The sequence below is a fragment of the Oenanthe melanoleuca genome, chromosome 12 (assembly GCF_029582105.1).
Source record: "Oenanthe melanoleuca isolate GR-GAL-2019-014 chromosome 12, OMel1.0, whole genome shotgun sequence".
Taxonomy (NCBI): domain Eukaryota; kingdom Metazoa; phylum Chordata; class Aves; order Passeriformes; family Muscicapidae; genus Oenanthe; species Oenanthe melanoleuca.
In genome coordinates this window covers 11,665,526-11,689,121 of record NC_079346.1, presented here as the reverse complement: position 1 = coordinate 11,689,121, position 23,596 = coordinate 11,665,526, and the positions used below count along the sequence as shown (strand labels likewise).

At 37.5% G+C, this 23,596-nt stretch overlaps 1 protein-coding gene across 2 annotated transcripts; it reads right to left on the bottom strand.

Moving 5' to 3' along the window:
* Window positions 1-68: 68 nt before the first annotated feature.
* DENND6A (DENN domain containing 6A) lies at window positions 69-23,039 on the bottom strand. 2 transcript variants are annotated; one of them, XM_056501986.1, is made up of 20 exons: window positions 22,091-23,039; window positions 19,311-19,349; window positions 19,164-19,206; window positions 16,374-16,486; window positions 15,297-15,377; window positions 14,823-14,928; window positions 13,653-13,732; window positions 12,147-12,209; window positions 11,449-11,504; window positions 10,983-11,105; window positions 10,304-10,399; window positions 8,178-8,272; window positions 6,416-6,481; window positions 6,262-6,326; window positions 5,532-5,621; window positions 4,786-4,839; window positions 4,593-4,702; window positions 3,942-4,044; window positions 2,426-2,500; window positions 69-1,953 (listed from the first exon to the last, which is right to left on the bottom strand). In XM_056501986.1, the coding sequence occupies exons 1-20, from the start codon at window positions 22,400-22,402 to the stop codon at window positions 1,822-1,824; spliced, it is 1,902 nt and encodes a 633-aa protein (XP_056357961.1). In that variant the 5' UTR covers window positions 22,403-23,039; the 3' UTR covers window positions 69-1,821. The 2 variants fall into 2 exon arrangements, with proteins under 2 accessions (XP_056357961.1, XP_056357962.1); XM_056501987.1 differs by having other exon boundaries at window positions 1,865-1,953; window positions 3,931-4,044.
* Between the last annotated feature and the right edge of the window lie 557 nt (window positions 23,040-23,596).

Below are 23,596 nucleotides of genomic sequence, written 5' to 3'. Positions count from 1 at the left end.
AGGGGAAAAACCAAGCAAACCAAACACACCCATCATCTATGTCAAATAACTTCCAAAGAAAAAAAATTAAAAATCAAACTCTTTATTTTTGTTTAAAAAAATACATTTTGCAGTCATGTGCTAGTTATCATAGTTGTTACCAGTTTACATGGTTCCAAGAAATGACAGTGCTCCAGGTTAAATAGTTAAGATAATTTAGGGTATGAATGGCCACTTAACAATTTCTGTATTAGAAATTCTTTTCATCAGGGTGTGCAAAAAGAAAAAAAAATTTGCAAGTTAGCAATTAATGCTGAAGTGGTATAGTTTCAGTAACATAATAGATACATTAAACTTTTGGTCATGAGTTATTGTATACAAAACATGTATTAAAATACATTATTTTCATAAAAATACTGTTGTGACACTTTATATCTAAATAAGATATTTTTAGAAAGATGGTATGAAATATTTGTTATACAAAAGCATATTCTTATAGCAGGATTATGTCATAAGATTTAAAAAGAAAAAAAAAATTCTATCCAAGCACTTAAAAGCAGAGTGGTTTGGTTTTTTTAAATAATTGTGATCCACTTGACATATAAAAGTATATGCTGTGTGTACACTATAGCATTATGTTTACTCTACTTGAAACTGGTCAAAGTACAACACTGCATGTGGAGCAGCTGAGTTATTATATATCACTGAAACTTGTTCAAGAAGATGAAACATTCCATTCATTTTGCTTAATATGCAAAAGGAAATTAGTCTTTATGCATGTCTGCTGTATGCACATATTGAGCATAATTTAATGCTACAATCTTTTTTTTGTCAGTCTGACCTGTCTAGAGGCATTTTTCAGCTGAAGCCAACATTTTCTCCCTCCAGCCTCATCACCTACTCAAACACCTGACTGGGTAAGCTAAAAATAATAAAGTTAAAAAATTTAACTGGAGCTGACTGGTATGATCTCCAACTGAAAGAGATTGTGTATTAGCTAACTCTACCAAAATCACTGATTTTAAAATCCCTGTTAGAACACCACAGTGTTTATTTCCTGTGATGAACATGCATGCTTGCATTTATATAAGTCATCTAGTTGAAATCCTGGATATCAGCAGTTTAAAATCATATATTAGTATACAATCACTTTAAGGCATGTAAGAGCACCCTGATAACTGACATTGAGTGGAAGAGACTTCCCTTCAGGAAATTTTTGTCAGCTGCCTTTTCTTCATCTTTAAAAATGCTAAATCAGTATCATTTTGTAAAGATGGTAAGAAGGAGAAATGCAGAAAGTTAAGAATGGATCTGATAATTTCAGTTGTTCCTGAAACATTTTTAAAAGCTGTGATTTACCAGTAAAATACCTCAAATTATAAGGCATTCTGACCAAATCACCAATATGTCAGTTGGACTTACCACTAGCTAAAAACTAAAAGTAAAAAACAAAGAAAAAGAATCAGATACTACATCAACAGGACAGTACAGGATCAATATTGCCTACCCCTGAGTAGGACTGGTATAGCAGCACCAATTGGAAAACATTCTGCAATGCCAGCACTGCACTGTAGTCCTATACTGTGGCACAGCTTCATATGCCCACAGATTATTCTTTAAGAGCACTTATTTCAGAAGGTATTAGACACAAGAATCCCTTTAGTTGCATTGGTATTGAAGTGGAAAAAGCAGTGAAAATGCTATAGTGGGCTTTGCTATTAGTACAGTCCATTTGTAGTGTTAATGTACTGGTTTAGAGCTGTGTTCCAAACTTGGTAAGCCACTGTCTTCTTTGAGACTACTTGCCTTTTGGTTTTTGGCACCAAAAAAGCCCTGTAGGAATCATGTTGTGCCAGTTTTGAGCAAGATGTCCTGTAAGTCATCTGGCAGTGCCAGTATAATATCATTGATGTGTGTCTGCAGCTTTTTCAGCGTGTCAGTTTTCACAGGAAGATGTTCTCTGTCAGCCTGTAACTGCAAAGGTACCAGAAAACATGATTTGTACTAAAAATGCAATTTACCTTTAAAAATATCAGTCATGTATTAGAAAATCTGGAAAATGAATTTTTCATTTGCTGATTGAGTAGGAATTTGGACAACAGCAGGTTTCCTCAGCCACCACACAACAGTGAAAACAACACTGATTTGGACTTTCAAAAATAACAACAAAATTTTGTCTTCTTCCCTGGGAATTCAGATCAGTCAAAGAGTTCAAACTAATTAAAAAAACTCCCAGCAATACAATGCTTCCAGCACAGTCAGATGATATTGGGAAGCCAAATAACTTTTCAGGCATGGCTGAAATTGACTGTTTTTGTTTTTAAAGCCTGAATGAATTGACTCTTTAAACTGCCTACATAATGACGAATATTTTCATTTATGTACTTGCAAAACCAACTATATAATGCTTTTATGTAGCTAAGTTACGTTCAATTCAGTTACTTACCAGTTTATTTTTTAACTTTAAGACAAGATCCACTGTTTCTACCTCAGTATGCTTCTGACTCCAGAAAACCAAGTTCTAAAAATAAAAAAAATCAGGCATTGAATTATTTATGGTTACATATGAAATTTTCAAAAGAGATCTTAATCTATACCTGATGTTCAGAATAGGTATTTTCCTTATTCCTATGCCATTTGCTAACCTCATTTTACTGATGCACTATCTTTACTGTAAACTGCAAAATCTGCTTTATTTGCATGTTTGCTCAGTACTTCACATAACAGCAAACTTGCACAGAAACACAATACAAATAAATTAAAGAGGAAAAAAATCCTGCCAAACAGGCTTAGTTTGAGATCTACAATGCCAGATGGCAGTGAATGATTACCAAATCAGAACTGCCAGCACAATGCAGTATTAAAGTAGTTCAGGGCAGTGCTTACTGTTTCTAGGGCGTTAAAGGAGATCACAGCTGATAACTAGTAAGATACAGTCTAGTGAATTTTCTTACACAAGTTCTGCTCCCCTGCCCCCTTTTCACTCACCTGTGAAAGAAATTTGTTCATGTACAAAGAAGCATTTATTTTGTGGATCAAAAGAAAAAACAATAAAGGAGCAGAATCGGTAATAAATTTGTAAGACATTTCCTTTTAAGTTAGTGTCAAATACAGTTGGATAGAGTCTAAGCTGTATAACTGACCTGCAAATTATTTGTTCTGCTCTATTTGAATAATCTGTTTGGATTTGCTACATTTGTACTGTTTGGGAATTGACAAGGCAAATGATAAAAACAAATAGCTTTTGAGAAATAACCAGAGCAATTTTGTTTGTTTGTTTTAAAGTTGTGGTGTTGCCTTACTTTGTCTTTGTTCTTACTATTCCCTCTCTGGCTGTACAACATGTTGTCCTCTTGCAATTCCTTTTTCTATCAGTTGTTCCAACTCAAATTATATTGATACCCACTTTGGCTTCTTCATTAAGGAATGGATCTCACAGTATCAGAATAGTTATGTGGCAATAAACAGACTTCACTTCTAAGCTTTCCATTACTATGGATCAGTTGTAGGCTTATTTACTAAATATATGTAATTAGCTGTCAATTAGAATGTCAAATTTGCTAAATTTTTACCTTTAAAGCCACAAACCATCTTGTAACTGAAAATATGTTGTCAAGGATGCCAAGGATGGAAGCTGAACAGAATAATACTGTCAAGTAAGAGGAAAAAGCTTTTCTTGGGGTGTGCATGTACTTTATTTTAAACTGGACAACAAAACAAAAAGTACTAAAGGTAGGTTTTACAAGCCATGACAGTTGTTATGACAACTGAACTGTATTTCATATTGTTCTCTGTGTTAGTTCTAGCTTGTACGTTTAACAAAATCATGTTTTTCTAGATCAAGATTTACAAAACTGCCAACAATTTCACATATGACCTATGAAAACAGAGTAAAGTACTTGTGGGAGAATGTATTTTTATTACAAGATGATAAATAAATCATAAGCATACATTTTTCTAACCTCATTACAGAGTGCTTCTAAATGAAGGGCCTCTAACTTCTGTGTCATTTCTTTCTGCCGGCTCCTAAACCAACCATCAAAGTTTGGTGATTTCAAAAAATGCCTGGTAAAACACCAAAGAAAAATACATTTTATATTTTAAGTACTATTTGGTAACAGTGTTTTCTACATCATCATATGTAATTATATTTCAGATTGAGTAAAATATTAGAACTCTTTCTCTATATACTTTTAAAGAGATGTAATGTTCTAAAGTAGAGATTAACAGGCACTTCTATTAATTAAAAGACAAGGATTGAGAAAAAAATGTGAAGAACGTGTTTGAAACACAAAAAAGATTATGGAATTTTAGGAAAAAAGAATCAAGGCTCAGTTTGAAATAGCCTAATTTTTGTGTTTGATTGGAAGGAGGAATCAAGCTAGAACCAGAAATAAAACTACAAATAACACTGATCTACAGAAACCTGTAATTTTATCAGAGAAAGAGATTAAGCAAGTATGCTTAGCACTATCAATTTCTATTAAAACATATATTCCAAAAGAAAGTGTTATTCAAATCAATCTTGATTGTAAGTTTCCACAGGAAAAAACATCATTAATGTTACTGATCTGTTTTATTTACATAATTTTTTATGCTGATGGAAGAATTACCTGTAAAGTCCTATCCAATCTCCCTTTAAACCTGAGGTGAGCTGTGGTCCTGCTTTTTCCAATGTCTTCATGAAATCGTCTTGGCTAAACTGCCTCAGCTGTGGTGGGCTCTACCGAAAGAAAAAAAAAAAATTAGCAGACCTTAATTTCTCTAATTACCAATTTCCAGCTCATTCAAATTAGACTTCCTTACCTTCCAAGGTGATATGCATTTCTGCAAAGGCATTAGGCTTGCCACATAACGTTCCTGGGGCAAGGAAAAGGAAAGGTTGTTTGCATAACCAGCATGAAAGATAGGCAGTCCACATGTGTGTTTACTTATAGCTTGTGACCACAGCATTTTCTCTTCCCAGTGTTAGTACAGGGTGGAGTTGTGCTTATTTACCACATGAGAAGACAAGAAGGAGCTTATCTTATAAAGACTGTATTTCCCAACTCCAGAAATTAAGCCAGTAAAGTTCAAGAAAGACATGAGGCAAAGAAGGACAGGAAGCAAATGCACACATAGAATATCTATATCCTGAACTTAAGCCACTGGTAAACGAGCTCTCTTTTCTTTGGAAACAGTCCACAGGTACCTTGGTATTGTAGGTGATTCCAAACAGTAACCACACTTTGTATCAAGTGTTTGGGAGAGATTTCCAGAGTCGTTTACTCAAAGATTAGAGTTAGAATTAACCCACAGAAGACTGTCTGAGTTGTGGCCATCTCTGCTCTAGCAAGGCTTGGCCAGAGCCCCAGGTGTCCAAGGCACAGGGAGTGGGGCCAGTACCAAGTGTCAGGTGTGACAGCAGGAGGCAGCTGTGCCTCACCAGCTGGGCCCAATGCTTGAGCAAGGCTTGATTCCAGGATACACTGGAGAGCTACTGGACTTAGGGTAATTCCAGAAAAACTACTCCTCATTACTTATGTAAAAACTCCATTAGTCTAAGAACTCACTAATGGAATAATGAAACTTTCCGTCAATTCCAAGAAATACCGCCGAAGGATCACACTCTGTGCTTCTGTGGGACGTTTCTGTTGTACTCCCTTAAAAAACCCAAAACAACAAAACAGTTAGTCTGTTACTCCAAAGTATGTAGATAGTTGTGGTGAGCTTACTTTTTATGAATATTTATTATGAATCTGTATTCATCTGCCATGTGCCCACACACAGCACTTCCTGCCCTGAGCCAGGGAAGGAAAGCAATAGCATCAAGTTCTTTTGTACAGATATTTGTCTTTGCAATTACTAATTTTTTTTATTTTCATGAAAAGAAACTCAAGGAAAGAAATGTTTCTATAAGGAAGTGTTTTCAAATCAGTTAAAATCTGGAAGCTCTGATTCTTACACACCTCATGTGTGAGACTTTTGACCAAAGAGACCACAGTGGGGGTAGCAGAGGATGGAAAACCTCAGAGATAAACAGATAAAATACCCTTAATTCTCTAAATTATTAAGCTAACTTATTGAGGTCCACCATTCATATGGTTATAGAAGCTGCTAACAAGGCAGCAGCCCTTCTACAATGAGGGTGTAGGTACATCTATTTTGTTATGAACTGGTGCAAAGGAATCAGAATCCAGTTTTATTTGGATTACACGAAGTGCAGCCTTATATGAAGCCACTGTACTACAGTACACAAAATACACAAACCAGCTACCATTAAAAAGTGACCTGCACCATTACCTTTTGCAACTGCTTAACGATTTCTTCATCTTTGTTCAAGTATGGCTTGTAAGAGGTATAAACACCTAAAGAAAAAAGCACCATATAGCTAAAGGAGAAACAAGGTATGCCTTTTAAAATGAAAACACTGTCCATTTAACTCTGGAGTTATTACCAGGTTTGGAGTCCAAAGTTTTTAGGTTCTTCAGTTTTTTCACTTTCACCTGCTTTGGAACTTCACCTGCCAAAAGATACAAAGCCACCTTACTTGACGACTATCTAATATTGTAAGAAACATTAGAAACATTGACAAGAATCCAAGTATATATCTAGAAACACTCAGCAAGCACATGGATAACAGCAAATAGACTTTTCACTTCACATAAGCATTCCTTGTTGAAAACAAAAAAAACAACCTGAAAACCAACAAAAACCTAAACTAGCAAAATGTGAACCAAAAAAACCTCACAAACAAGACCAGCCAAAAGATGATCTTTTGAATCTAAGCAGTCAAGTAACATACAGATATAGAGCAGAGAATAACAATTTTCTTAATTTCATATTTTTATTTAATTTTCCTTTGTCCTCCTTAGTATAAATGCTTTTGGGAACAAATCTTTGGTATCTTGGCATAACTAAAAATTGTATAGAAGAAAATAAAATAGTAGCCAAGGATTAAGTATTGTAAGAAAATGAATTTAAGTCTCCTTTGTCATAGGCCATACTAAGGGCTTTTGTTTTATTTTCTCTATTTATCCTGCTCCAACCAGAAGACCCTAAAACCTGTTCACAGTCTTGCAGTCTTAGCAGAACCTTCCTTCTAAATCTATTTGGATGCTCAGTAACAGTTAAATTGCTCTTGGAACCACAGGGGAAAACAAAGAAAAAAAAACCTAACAAAAAATAATCAGAACCCTCTTTGTCCCTAAAGAAATAAAATATAAATTTTTAGAGACAGGTCAGACAGATACATCTCTACAACTTCCTGACTAAGCATTTCCCATAGCTACATCAAAAGTAGAATTTCATACTTGAAACCGAATATCAGATTTGAAGGTGACCTGTTTATATGGCTTTTCAGAGTTTAATTAAGATTCTACTTTCCAAACATTAGCTATACAGCAACAAAGTAACTCTTCCCCACACTGCTCTAAGCCACCACAGGTATTCTGACCATAGACAGACATGGCATTTTAAAGTAAAGCAAAACTTTGCCTAATTATATTGAACACCGTACGCAATCCTTAATTAATTCACTGTACTCAGAAGTTAAAAATAACTTCTACAAAAATTAATTTTATGTGTTGGATCTTAATTGCATGTTTATGCATTCCCACTGTCAGAACAGCTTAGTGAACCTGTAGCAGCAAACAGCCACATTCAGGAATTACATACAATAATTAGAGTGGTGGCAACAGACATATTATCCAAACATTACGTGAAAATTCTACTCAATCATATAAGGAAATCATCCAGACTGAACAATTAGTAATTACTGGAATACTGCCAGATTATAAACATGATTTTGATAATATGTCAACAACTTTTTAGATTACTGTAACATTCAAACATGGCTTTCACGTGGGTCTTATATTCTGTGCTGTCTGTGACTGATTTATTGCATTCTACTCATACTAAAATTAACATCAGTAATATGTATGTCCTATTTTTATATCGTATTGGTAGAGATACGAAATCAGGACTCTGTGAAAGGCAGAACATTTTTACTAATGAGTATTACTGTCTTTTGCATTTAAGATACTAGATTTGAAAAGACAAGACAGAGCAGTCAAGATTCTATTTCACTAGACAGTTTTACATCCAGGAAAATTTAGTTAGCATTAAACAAAATAGAACATAATTACATATGTTTGTAAATAAATAAGCACACATTTAGATCCCTATGCACAGGATTGTAGAAAACACTTTTATTTTACCTGGAAGTTTGATATCTCCAATTCGGATAATGTGAGGCCAGTGCTGAAGTGTTTTAGCAAAAAAGGGATTTGTCACCCCTAGAATGACAGATGGCCTAGAAAAGTAATAGCAATGTTTAAAATATGACATCAAGAGCTTCTGCCTTAAAAAATACAAAAGGTCAACTTAAATTCTTAGCTTGAAATTATTTTCCTTTGGTATTTAAGAGTCACATTTTAAATTGCACATAACACACATGTTTAGCAGAGTTTCCATGTTTTAGAAAATAAGACTGAGGCATCTTAAAGCACAAACAACAGTGAAGAATAAAAATGAAATAATCTGCTTAGACTTGGCTAAATTCTGCCCACTTGCAATGGTGAGAATAGCAGTGTCTGTTATTAGGGTTTTGTGATGTGTTGATTTTTTGTTTGTTTTTATTAATGAGGAGGAATCTGACCCATATTTGAAAAACAAACTGCTACTTTTCAAGGTTTGATTATAACAAACTCTCAGTACTTGAATGCGCATGTCATTAAGAAAATGAGACACTTAATAACCCACTTGCTTTAAGCAGCAGTTATCAAGTGATGCAGCACAAGCACATTAAGAGCACTGTGCCCCAGCTCACACTCTGCCAGTTTTTCTGCCTGCTCTGTGCTTGGCACCTGGCTTGGGGGTGCACAGCGGCACACAGGGAACAAGAGGCACTAAAAGCACAGTGCTGCTGCTACAGTGCTGCAAAATTTGGGATTTATAGCACTGATATGATGAGATATTAACATATTTTTCAATATTGTGGTTGCCATCCATTTTACAAACACCAGCTAAGGAATATAGCAGTAAGCCTCACTGAAACTGCTATCTTAAAAATAGGTTATAATCATTTTGTTAGACTGGTCTTAAAAATCCCAAAATTTAACACTTTCTGTACACTACCCATAAGTTCCCCTGCTCCCCTCTTACTAAGATAATAAAATTCACAGAATCTGCATCATTTGGATTCTTCATCTTCTTAAGCCATGGTTTTAAAAACCTATTTCCAATCTTTCCAACTTTTTGTTTCTCCTAAGAAACTCAGGGCAATTTCAGCTCTATTTCAAACATAATCCATGTAGTGACCAACCTTTCTATTTTGCTACAGAGGAGTGGATGGAATTTTGAAACATGGGTTACTAAAGTTTAACCAAATTCTTCCTGGAATTATTTTTAGAAACTAAATTACATACTGCATAACCATTCCCATGGAACGCAGTCTAAATCATATTGCCAATGTTTATGTGTTTCTCCACTGCTCTATCTCTGGCAATACATCCATTGAGAGGAAAACTACAGTAAAAAAAACCAACAAAGCAAACAAAAAATCCAAATCAACAACCTTTGCCTTTTTGGACACTAGAAGACATTTATCTATTAAAGATCAGTGAATCTAATACATGCACTCCATTCTGAAATCAAGCTGCAATTAAATAATATCTATTAAGAAATACTGGAGGTGTATGCTCTCAAAATAAGAGCAGGATTTAAAAAAAATAAAAGGGGGAAAATGTGTCCTTAGAGCAGTTTGAAACATCACTTGTTTTGGACATTCACACTCTTGAAAAAATAAGCTTAATTTCAGACTTATTTACATTAATAACCTAATAGATTTAGTGAAGAGATATTTGATTTTTAAATTGTCTCAACTAGGACACCAACTGACTTAGCTTTACAAAATAGCTGTATGGATGTTGAATTCTACAAGTCACTTTGTTTAGCAATTAATTAAAAATTAAATCAATTATGGAAGAATTTCCCAAGGAGCTACTCTGGGGCTGCTGTTGCACAGACAAACCCTTATGGAAAAGCAGGAACTATTCTTGGTTTCCCATTTGCCATTTGACTTATTCTGTAGAGAAGTATCTTATGAAACTCAAGCCTAGTTTAATTGTGGCATTGTTTCATAACTTCTTTGTCCTATCTAACTGGAATGAAAACTTAAATCAGCTAATTGCTGCACTCTGCAAGATAAACCTTTAAAAAAAAAAAGTCTAAACATAATTCTCTAGTGATAGAAATCCAGAATAGTTAAACAGCATTTCAATACAAATTTATGGTTATGAGTCGCATTGAGCAACATCTTCTCCAGAGAGTTGGATTTACTTACGGGGCTTGTGTGCGAGTTGTGTATTCCTTGAATTCACTGTCATGGATGGTGAAGTATGGCCTGAAATCACTGCAGTACTTCAGTGGTGAAATACAGCTGCAAGGGACAAGAAGGATGAGCTTGGTTTATGTATTCAGTGCAAACTTTCATGAAAGACACTGTTGCCTGGAAAGGCTGACCTGGAACAGAGGATAGACAGAGCAAAACGAATAAAATAGGTATTTATTGAAAGGATACACTTTGGGCAGTGCAGGAGCCCGGCTGGGGCTGCACCCAAATCAAATCCAAGATGGATCCCAATCATGAGTTTTTACTCTTAAGTTTTGGTTCATTTACATATTGGGGTCAATTATCCAACCACAGCCCTCTGGCTTTCCCCCTTTCCCTCACCATTGTTTATGCCTTTTAGGTACCAGTTGTCCTTGATTCTCTAGCTAGAAAGGAATTGTTTTGTCTAACTACTCTGTGAAGTGAACTTACTAACATCTAATATGAAGTTTCAGAGTTACACACTAAGCAGCAGAGATTCTGACAAATATAAAAGCTAAAACCCAAGACATCAACACAAGCAATCTAAAATTTGTAATATTTTATGACACTCAGACCAAATGAATGTCCACTCAGCTGGAATCTTACACTGACTCCCTTAGTCCTAGTTAGAAAGCTCTACTACATTTACCTAACAAGGGCCAACACAGTTTCTGAAGACTCTGCTGGTGATGGTGCCATCACAACAAGTGGTTCTCCCAGCAGCACCAGCTCCCAAAGCATCTGAATGTGAAAGAACACTGGACAGAAACACCTAAAACCAGATTGAGGTATTTTAATACATTTGACATCATAAAATATGTATTTCTGCTGGTTAATAAAGGCATAAAAAAGAAGTTTGTGATAGTATTCTAATAGTAATTTGAAAAACATGAAATTCCCCTTTAAAATGGAACATTTAATGAACTTGCTTATTTATTACAGTTTCAGCCTGTATATTGTCTAAACTGTGTTTTGGCAAACCCTACAGAAAAAGAATATTAAAACAAACACTGATAAATGTTAGCTTACAAGCCATGAGACATGTTAAGGAACTCTTACAAATCAAAAAACATGTGTGAGTTCACAACTAGGAATTAATCAGTCCAAACTCCTACCTGAAAAGATCTACTTCATGAACAGTCGGTAAAGCCATGGAGATCAGAGCATCTGCCTAAAAGACATCGCAATGCTTGGTTTTTAGTCATCAGAACACCTAGGTATTAAATGAAATGGTTTCCCTTAAATGCTTACAGACAGTAGACAGTATATAGTCTAATTATTTATGTACTGCTGCAATATATAGTACATTATCTCCACAACTACCTTTGTGTTCTATGAGCAAGACATCTCCCAAGACACACACACACCCCCTCCCACTTAAAGACATGTGGCTTTCAGTCCAGAGAATATATAAAATACTGAAGCTGTTTTGAACAACTGCACATGAAGACACAGACAGATTTGTTTTATAAACATCTTCTATGGCTCTAGACTTTTAATTCTGAATTCATCCTCAAAAAAACCCAAACTATGCAAATATTAAAAGGATGCTCAGGTTAGTAATTTTGTCAGCCAACTATCTTCTCCCAGGACCTGGATATCTCTCCCTGCTCAGTGTAACTAGGTTAGAAGAGCCTCTATGAATAATCCAAATCTGGACTGCTCCACTCAAAGTTTCAAAGACTGTGGATTTCATTATTATCATAGTATATGATGATTTGCTACCAATCTTTTCTAACAAGTTTAAAGAATGAAAGCAGATCTCTGGCTTTGTCTTTTGTGGCTATACACAATATCAGTATCTAATCACTACCTGGTGCATATTCTGTACTATCGGTGCTGTTCCAGGCTTGTCACGATATGTTGGAATCCGCAACTTGGAAAGAAAAAGAAAGATTTATTTTCCCTTGTATTGAATCCAGCAGACACTTAAAATGCTGACTTAGAGACAATTAGTAATCCTTCCAGAGGATCTACTGCAACAAGATACTTATTTACGCTACAGAACTTCCACCTACAGAATTTACAATTGCAAATTGAATAATAGAATATGAAAATAATACTCCGGTTTAAAAAGAGACTATCGATAAAGTAAGTAAAAACTGTTACTGTAATTTCAATAAAAATACCTCTAAATGTTGGAAAAAATGATCTGAAATAAGGTCTTAAGGGTTTAAGATGCTACAGAATTACTTTTAGAAAAAATTCTCTCCTAAAACATCAAAATGTTCCAGCAAGTGAGATACAATTCAAATAGTCTGAGCATAAGTATGCTTCTCTGGCCTTGCAGTTTGCATCTGTAAGTCTTGAGTACTACAAATGTAATCATACTGGAAGCTGGTATGCACAAATGGATGTGATTCACACACAACACTTAAAACCTTCCAAGCAGTGTAAAAAACCAGGGACAATAATTATGGAGCAGTAATTATGGCTTTACTTGGTTTAGGAATACAATTTCAGTTCTCATGGGTAAGAATTATTGATAAGGTAAATGCAAGCAATACCCAAACGACATATCTGACACTCCTTATCACCCAGCACCCAGAACCATTTTATTAAATTTTTGCTTTTAGAATAGCTTCAGAAACTTCTTTCTCTCCCTGGTGATGCACACATGTCTTTCCATAAACTTGAGAGTATCTGCTGAGAAGGTACTTCTGGCTGTAACCTCTGATTTCATCAAATCCATTTATGCATTTCATATGGATTATGAAATTAATACAACTCCCGGAGGTCCAGTTCTTAACCACTGTTTAAACTCTAAAGTTCTTCCCTATGCACTAGATACAATTTCTTTAATAGCTTTCTTCAGACATATTTCACTGCCATTGAAAAATATAACCAGCACAAACAATTATTTCTGGTGTGTGGGACAAAAAAGATCTTTACTGTCAACTTCCAGGAATGAGAATGATATTCATCAATATTTTTTATTTGCTTGACTGAAATTTAATTCTCAGTATTTTCAAGTGCTACTTTATATTTGATTTGACAGATATAATTAGCACTGAAGTCTCCTAGAATGTGAATTCCAGAGGAATAATACAGACACTGCAACTAGTAGTTGTACTGAAACATCACTTTTTAGTAGCTACTTAAATTAAATATTAACCTAAGCACTATAAAAGATCTTCCCCTCCTCCCATCAATCAAAGCACCTAATCAAGATGTCCCAGACCTTCACTCTGAGTGCTGTAAACATCTACTCCTGTTTGGAAGATTAGGACAATGAAAACAAGGCACAAGGCAGTGAGGAACTGTATAGTAAAAGTTGGGGAAAACATCCTCAGAGTAGAACAAGTGCAGGACTTCTTACCTTCATTATAAGACCCATAATAGGCAACTGCAGTACTTTCCCTGGAACTGGTGGTGGCCAATGATCAATGTCACTACAAACTGAAAGAAAAATACGACAGTTTCTGCAAGCTATAAACCATGATCACAGAGTCACCTTTGTGCACACTGCAACTTCTAATTGGTGCTAATATTCCACAGCAGTTCCATCTGTCTCTTGATCACACTAATCAAGTTTTACAGCCTTTTAGACATTATGTAATATTCCATTAGAACTATAAACATTTTCCTTTCAAGAAAAGTGTTCTCTGGTGTTCCATTTTTTGTAGCAACAAGACTTAAAAAGAGTTGAGGAAATGTTATCTGAGAAAACATGACAGTATAAAAAAATTGTGAACAGAACACCTCTATTGGCTACTACAGAACCAATAAACACTAGCAGTTAAGGAAAAAGCTGGTTTGTAGCTTGGCTAGAAAGCTTTCCAGCATTTTCTTGTAAACCATTATGAATATAATACATAATTTTCATAGTTTCTGCAGAGCTTATTTTGCTCATAATACAACTCCTCAAGAAAACAGGTGATTGAAAAAACACAATTTTTTCATGGTTTACACAAATTGTTGCCCAGTGAAAACACAAAAGCATGAAAGTTGTATGGGGCAGGCACAGTACACAAGACAGAATTCTTCCAGGCAAAGAGCAAATAACTTTTCTATTTGTCCTTCTGCAGCTCTTTCAGCTCTGCAGTAAGGCTGAGGCACCTGTTACCAGTGCAGCTCTGTCACTTTTTCCATTTGGTCAAAAAACAAACAAATCACACACACAAAGAAACCAAACCTCCAGCAAGAAGGCAATTGTACAGCTGCTTAGCAAAAGTTGTCAGACTGGCCAAAAGGACTTGGGTGGTGAAGAGTGCAAACTAAGGATTGCCATGAACTTCTTGTGCTCAACAGCTGGTCCTGAAATACACACAACCCTAGATGTGTTTCAGGAGGGACCTCAAACTCTCCCTGGGAAGATCCAGAATTCAATTAGCTCTGCTCAGTGATCTAGAAGTCAAGCCAGTTTGCTAAAATTTCAATCCTCTACCCTGCAAGAGGACAAAACCACAAACTAGAATATGACAGTGTTGTTTATTTCTCCAGAAGAAGTATGTGATGATGTAAGACTTCAACATTATAGGACCACTACCTGCTTCCAGGAAAGCTTCACTTTTTTCAAAATATTCTGGTGCTATTTGCTTAAGCATGGTACGAAAGAGATGGACATAAGGCAGCTTGCTGATGAGGACCAGCGACTGGAAGGAAGAGCAACAGAACAGATTTTCAAGTCAACACTCCCTCAGTTCTACTGCACCTCTTACTCTCAGACAACACCAAGTGGGACTTTTCTCACACATGCAAGCCAACCACACACCTGACTACAGGAAAACTACCAACAAACAACTCCCAAAACTTCCCAACTTTTTGTTTTTAAACATAGACACAAAACTATCTCTTCTGACAGCAGAGCTAGAATATAGCATAGCTGATGTAAAATTTGACCAATTTACTATAAATTAACAAATAATTTAATTAGAGAGCAAAACAGTTTTCCTGTTCCTCTGCAGTCACTGAAAAATAATTAATTTCCAAATTAATAATTTCCTAAAAGAACTGAAATTACCTTCTGGAAATAGCCTCTTTTTAATGATTTGTCTCGAACTTGTCTGAAATACACATAGCCATAGTAATATGCTGAATCTTTCTGCAAAAGAAAGGAAAAAAATTCAATGCAACCACCAGTTACTGCCCTCCTTTTTGAAGCATTCAACATACAGTTTAAAAGCCCTATTCCCCTGTGAGCTCCAAAGTTGATTAGATACAATAAACTAGAAGGATTACTGTGTCTATTAGCATTATATTTTTTAGTAAGTACTTCAAAGAGAAAACATCAGCGTGGGGAAACAGCTGTGCTTTCTGGCTTTACTATTTTTATACCTACATTCTCCTGACACACTGTGAAACCAAAAATAGAAATAATTTCTTGAGGAATAAATCAACTTTTATAATTCTGCAAAGTAGCACTAAAAAGATTTTAGTGGTTAAAAATCTTAAAGCCCTTACTTGGAGAGATAAAACCTAGTCTTTCAATGTATTAGTTTTACAAAATATTCTTGGAATATTAAGGAAGTAGGCTCTCACATTTCAAAGAAAAGACATCAGCTTCATCCTTCCTGCAATCAGGAATTCAAGTTTTTGCCACATAAACAGAACTAAATTGAGTTTGAAAATTCGGCTCCCAGAGGCCTCAATATTCACTACAGACATGATGAGAACAACTTTTGGCCACCATCTCTTTCAGGTAACTGCTCCGTCTTCAAAAAGTGAAGGGTGGTAACTGAGACAGCCCAAGTTGGTTGGAATTTTTAGAGTTATAAAGCACTTCATACTTCCACAACAGTAATGGTTCTTAGAATTTGATCTACAGGTTTCTAGTCAATAATGAAATAGATCTGGGCTTTAATTTAATTCCTTGTAATCCAAAATTCATACTAATAAAATGAAGAATAGTTAATGAAACCTATTATTATTATTACTATTATTATTATTATTATAGTAACATGCTATAACAAACGTAAGTTTTTATTTTCAGGACATCCAGTTCAGAGATGTTTCTTTTCAAACATTATATTTAAAGGTGAAGGCCCATAAATTAACATTACCCAAAAGGAATTTAACTTTATTTTTTCCCATTTCCAACCTTTAAGTAAACTGGTAGATCTCTATCCAATTGGTCCAGAAAACAACACAATGAGACTTTCCTTCCAGGAGACCGTCGGAATCTAAAACAAAATTGTGTGTCCCCAAGACAACCTACATGGAGGAAGAGATAAACAACAAACAGACAGTAATCTGAGTTTGAGCCTTGTTTAACATGAGCCCTTGCTTACAGTCAAAGAGATATCAGAGTTTTGGTTCATTTATCTTGCATTGCTCTTGTGAACATTTATATATTTATAAGTCAAAAATTTGGCGTCTTTGGCAACAGTAAATATACTGTCTGCAATAAGGAAAGAGTCACTGCCTTGCAGTGACTATCACGTCCTCCAACAGGTGAAATGGCTCTTCTCCTACTGCCAGTACCCATTTCATTGGCATGCCTCTATAGTTTTGATCATCTTAGCTACGTCAGTCCTCTGCTACATGGCTGCACCTTGCCTCTTTATTTTGACACCATACAGTTCATACAGAGGTCACTTTGTAGGAGTGCATTATGCTGATCTCTAATTCCACAGGCAGGTCTAGGATTTATCATTTTGAAAGCTGCAAAGCTAATTGCTGAAAACTGAGTGAAATTGAGTAGGACTTCCCAGTAATATCCCCAAGGAGCAAAGTTTCCCTTCGTTTCTATCAAAATTAATTTCTTAAAGAAAAATGTAACTAATTCTCCAGGGAATTTCACCAGACTTGAAAGTTCCTTTCATCCCTTAGTCACACACATTCTGCTGCTACAGCAAGCAGACAGCCCAACCCCTCAGCCAGATGCACTGGCAGAATAACACTGACATGGCCAGAGCACCCTGGTCTCAGTCTCAGAACCCCTTGAACCTGCAGTCAAACCCTCAATGCACCGAGACAAAACCAAAAGTAGTAAAACATGGTGTGGTGGAACCATTCAATTCAAACAGGGAACAAGTACTCACCAATACAGATGCAATTATAAGAAAAAACACAGCACATGCCAATAACACAGCATGAAATATTTGCTTCAACTTTTCAAAGCTCGTTCCCTTCATCCAAAGGAAAATAACCCTCACAAACTATTATAAAAACTGACATACAGAAGACCTAAATTACTCTTAATCACTAATATGTTGAAATATCATTCAGAATATGATGTCTTGTTATTTAACAAGCTCTTCCAGAAAAGATTGGTAAATGTTTATTTTTTCTTCAGCTATCCATGCAGAGAAGGTAAAAGCATTATTTTAAAGATAAGAGTACTGCAAAATTCAGCTTAAAACCACAACAAGTCTTCTAGTAGCCAATTAAATCCATTTTCTCCTCTAAATTCACAGCTACAAGTACTGGAATAATATCTCTTTGTAGTAATAAGAGAAAAATGTTGAATTAACCTTTTGAGCCATGAAAACCTGGGATGGACTGACCACAAATTTAGCTGCAAGCTAGCTTCCTTCACTGCTATATTACATAAAGCTTTTCTTTTTATGCTAAGGCCTGTGATAAAAAAATAAATCCTAACAGATAGGATTCACTTCCAGCCCTGTGAAAGGCAGGTTTTACACAGGTTATTCCCTTACATCATTTGAAACTAAAGCCTACCAAGAATGATCAAGAACCAACAGTTCTTAATAGAGACATTATAAAAAGCAAAAAAGTGGAGATTTTCCCTGCTGAAAGTAAAACCTCCTCACATATACCTTTTCTGCCTGAAATGACTTTACTACACCCTTATTTGAAAAAATACTCCAAAAATTAAGAAAGCAATATTTTTCCTATACATGATTTTGTACCTTCAAGATACCTTTTAAAGACTAAATATATTTATAACCATTAACAGTGAGAGTAACTAGAAGATACAGTTAACTCATATTTCAGTAACACAAAGAAAAGCTGTGCCTCTATTTATATACAGAATAGCAAGAACAGAGAAAATATCTTAATTTTAGTGACATTTAGACCAAGAAGAAAAACTAGCCAAAATACTTTGTAAAATTACATAAGAGAGAGCTCACATACATTGCAAGCACACATCTGCATTACCCTCTATCCAAGTTGTCATACTGCAGAGCATCCAAAAGCACAGAGTCTATGCAGTTACAGGCACAATGCTGGTCCTGCATGTTTTGACTTTTGCATAGAAATAAATGTGAAAAGAAGTGTCTGAACTTCTGCCATTTCTTTTTGCAGGTGGTCCAACCTATCAGCCACATGTCCAAATTTCTCTTTGGCAGCAGAAAAGCAGAAGTTTAGATTCAAGAATAATTTAACAAGCAGGACCACACATAGCTACAGGCACAGCAAAAATGGAGAAGACAGCTGAGGTTTTCCCTTTACAACTGTTCTTTCTAAATGCTTTTGAATTTAAAAGCCAGTTTCACTGTTATGGACTTGGAAAATATACATTTAGTCCTTTATGACAAGAGGGTTCCATGCACTTCCATTTGCTTTATTAAATCCTTCAAATTCCATGCCTGCTCTCCTCTCTATAGTGACAAAACTATTATTTTGTTTAAAGAGCAAGATTAGGATGTTCATTCTTTACTTGCCAAGTATTCTGAAATGTCTGCACAAATGTCATCTGGAAGGTCCTACACACTTACATAAACCAGAGAAGAATCCTCAGACCTTACTGCAATGCAGACAGTTGCAGTTTTATATTTAACCTTAGCTGGAACATTTCTTTACTGCAATAATAATTAATATATATAAATACATATTTGATCTAAAGCCCAGAATACATCCTGTCAAATTCTTTAACACAGTTTAGTCCAACAACAGATGACTACAGAGTGAAGAAAGCACTTACCTGAATTAGAATCTGGAAAAGACAAATAGCAAATATTGGTTTTCTAAAGGGTAGGAAAAAGAAAAGAGAGCTGTTACATTTCCTGAGATATAATATATAAATATTTCCTAAGCTAAAACCAAATTATATATAGCAACTATGACTTACCTCTTTATCTGTGAGTTTGGAATGTGGAGGATATATCACCTACAGGAAAAAAGAACAGTATTATTTTATTTGAAAATAAACTGGGTATAAGCAGTAAGTGTCCATCAAATATTTTAACAATTCAATGATCAAACACCTTCCTAGCTTTAGGGCATTTTCAATTGTAAGCTACTAATATTATGTCTCAGTTCTTACCTTCATATGCTTTTAAGCTTTCTTGATCACCCATCTTTACGAGGTATTTTGGATGCCAGTTAGAGACCACACACATTCATTTGAAAAGGTATATTCAAAGCGTATGTTCAGAGTACTTGAGGTTTTTGGTTCAAAAGGTCTCAAAGAAGAGCAAGATTACATCTTTTAGATTTAACTTGTACATGCAAAATGCAGTAGACAATTACATTTAAAGCAAACATACACTATTGTCTGAAATCTGTTGAAATCGAAAGTTAGGCTGGAGTAACCAAAATTCAACCACAAAACAGAATCTATATAATTACCAGCTCTTGGAGGATGAACACTAGTCCCTAATGACAACCATGGAAGCTCAAGGAGTAAACTCAAGGTCATGGCTTTTTGTACTTACAGATAAAAAATAGATCATGTAGTAAGTTTCACAATATAGAAATCAAAAACGATGCAACACAACATAAGATGCAGAAGCATCATTATTTCAAAAAAGAAAGAATGTGCGAAATCAGTGATTGTGCAAGCAAGTGGCAATAGAATAAACAGGAAAGAGGACAAACCTCAGACATCTAACTTTCACCTAAAAAGGCCCTCAAAACAACCCACTCCAAAACTCCTGAAATGGGTGGCTAGCTTATAAACAAAGGAAATTTGACACAAATTCCAGGATTATGTTTTAAAGAAGGTTTCAGGGCTTCCAAAGATGGGACCTGGTTGAAAAGCAGAAGTTCAATGCAGGAACAGTAGCTTCACGGAGAGTCCTCATCTTACCATACAGCTAACATCCCATTATCTCATTTAATCTTGTTCTACTAAATGAAATTAAATGCATCTCCTAAAAAGATAACACTATCCTACTCTATAGAAAACAACAAATGCCCCACTGGCTGATCTCTGATGAAGCACCTTTCTGTCCTCCAGCGCGTTTTTCCCCCTCAGTCTCCTATGTCCAGCTGTATAAGACATTATTAGTGCAACTGAAGCTGAAAGCAGACAAGTGGACCACCTGCATCCTGCGTATAGTAACCCATCAAGATCTCTTTTCAACTCTTAATACTTCCCTCTGCTATCTTATGCTAAGGAGCTGTACACTAAATGTAACTCTTTCAGTAGCTGAATGATGCTGAAATTATCCACATTTAATCAGAAGATTGGCATACAGACTTGAATTCATACTCATTCTCCTTGCTAGCAGGTGTTTCTTCCCAGAATTCTTACATAAACTGAAGCTAATTATTCTTCCTGCAGCTACATACTGGAAAAACAAACAAACAAAAAACACCAGGCCTTAGCTCTGTAGACATTTCAAATCTCATTTCATGCACTCAGTTAAACTAACATAACTGTCAACTGAGGAGTCTGCAGCCAGGACAGAGGCTGTGCTTCCCTCAGCCACAACAGCTGCACAAGCCACAGGTTATACAGAAACACTTGTCTTTGTTGTTGATATCACCCTATAACATCAAGGGAAGAGAATTCAAATAATTAGCACAGTATGCCGGGGTTTTATCTGCATTTCTCTGTGGCCAACAGTTATGTGTTTTACATATTACAATAGCAGGATTGGGTGAATCTTAGGCCAGTCTGCCATGCACTTATGCTGGCACTACTTTAAGCCAAGACATAGAAAAAGACACTTTCCGTGCAGACCAAGGAGTTTGCTGCACAGTCACATGAACAGGGTGAAACTGGATGTGAAACTGATCTGAACGGTAATTCTCTGTTTCCCAGCACTGCGAGCTCCCCGTGCATCCCCAGAGCAGCGCCACAGCTGTCCCTGCCCGTGCTCTCAGTGCATCCCCAAAGCAGTGCCACAGCTGTCCCTGCCCGTGCACTCAGTGCATTCCCAAAGCAGTGTCACAGCTGTCCCTGCCCGTGCGTTCCCAAAGCAGTGCCACAGCTGTCCCTGCCCGTGCTCTCAGTGCATTCCCAAAGCAGTGTCACAGCTGTCCGTGCGTTCCCAAAGCAGTGCCACAGCTGTCCCTGCCCGTGCTCTCAGTGCATTCCCAAAGCAGTTCCACAGCTGTCCGTGTGTTCCCAAAGCAGTGCCACAGCTGCCCCTGCATGTTGCACAGAGGGCACAGCTGGGAGCCGCAGCCGTAGCTGTGACACTGACAAGGACCGGCATCCAGCTTGTGCAGAAGGAAAACGCTATAAACCCATAAAGAACATTTTCGCACACCTCAGCTACCTGGGGAAAATTGTTAATTAGGAAGATCACTCACATTCTCCTTATTATCACACTTTTAAATACCTAGATGCGACAGAAATCAGCGCTATTTGTATGCAAAGAAAGCATATACTTCACGCCGATCTCGAGACGCAATGCAAACCATTTAAAAGCGCCCACTGACAGCACAAGCAGCACCATGAGAAGAGCTGCCCGAAAACCACCAGCCTCACCCGGGACAGTCGAGCCGGTTCCCCAGGGCACTGCCCCGCTCTGGGGCTCCGCACAACCACGTTTCCTCAAGCACGGCCGAGCTTCCCCCGCCTCTGTGCAACACCGGGGCCAGAGGAAGCGCCCGATTCCGGCGCGGCCCCGCCGCAGCCCGCGGGCGAGCGGTGCTCCCGCCCGCCGCCGCACGTACCTCCACGGCCTGGCCCAGCTCCAGGTCGAAGCCCACCACGCACACGCAGTGCAGCCAGGCTGAGAAGCGGTCCCAGGGCAGCAGCGACAGACACTGGTCGGGACTCTCTGGCTCCGCAGGCTCCGCATCCTCCGCAGCCGCCTCGGCACCGCCCGGCCCTGTCTCCGGCTCCGGGCCCCGCTCCCGCCGCGACATGGCCCCGACCCCGGCCCCGCCGCACGGAGTCAGCTGACTCGCGTCGCTCCGCCCGCTCCCCCCGGAGCTGCTCGGAGTGGGAGGGGCCAAGCGGGCACCGAGGGGAGGCCAAACCATTCCTGCGGGGAGTGTGGGGAGGGAGCGCCGCCCCGCGGCCCGCCGGGGAAGGGATGTGGTGCGGTCGGCCCGGCCCGGCCCGGTCCCTCCAGACGGGCACCGGGCGGGCGGAGACGGGCGGGCCGGGACAGCGGCTCCTCTGCCGGGGCTGCACACGCCGCACCCGGCCCGGGAACCCGCCCCAGCGATGCTTAGCGGGGCGCTCGCGAGGGCGCCTCTGCAGGCAGCGGATCACTCGGCTTTCTTTTCCTCTTTACAGGTCAGTGACCGCACCTGCTGGGGGCCGAGGCGGCCGCCAAGTAATTGCCGGGCGCGTCTCCATCGTGTCCTATGCACCGCTGAGCACGGCACAGGAGGGACACGGAAAAACCCCTCTGGCTGATGGCTGGACAGCTTCACCCTCACAGGAAACTGGGATAATAAAAAAAGCATCCAAATCTCTTAAACCCTCTTTTAGTGCCTTAGCCAAAGCCCAAGCTCTTTAATAATGTAAGAGCTTTCAAATATTCTTTTAGCACAGTCCAACAGCTATTTATAGTTCATTATGAAACATTTTGTAGAGTTAAAAGCGCTAATAGCTACTTAATTTAACAAAAGAAAAAATTAAAAACAAAGTATCATGCATGCACCTCCCCTCAAACTTCTGACCTGTTTTAAATTTAATTACTCACGCCAGACGTTTGGTTGACTACCATTAGAACAGTTTCAGCAGCAGTAGGTATAGATCGGCTGCTACCTGAATCACTGCATGCTATTTTTTCTGCAGAACAGGAGTTGCACATATTAAAACCAAGATAATCCATCCATACATACTTAAAAGAAAATGTATGACTCCTTAGATGCACTGTTTCCTTAAGGGCCATAAACATTTGTTTATCTATCAAAAACAAACTGCAAGAAATTAAAGTATGCTTTGATCATTGGAGTAATTTTCTAGACAAAAGATGAACAAACATAACTCAGACGAAATTATAACACACAAAATTATCATGGTAATAATTTGAGATACAGCAGCCTTCAGTTATCATAAGCCATTAGAAACAAAGAGAATGTTAGATACAAATTGAGATAGGAATGGGGCTCTGCAGTGTGCAGCTTTGGGCAGGGCTCTATGGGAAGGTTCTCGCTGTCTCCAGCTGCTTGAAATATTTTATAGTGATACCATGCAAGACTCATAGATTTTTCAAGTACTTA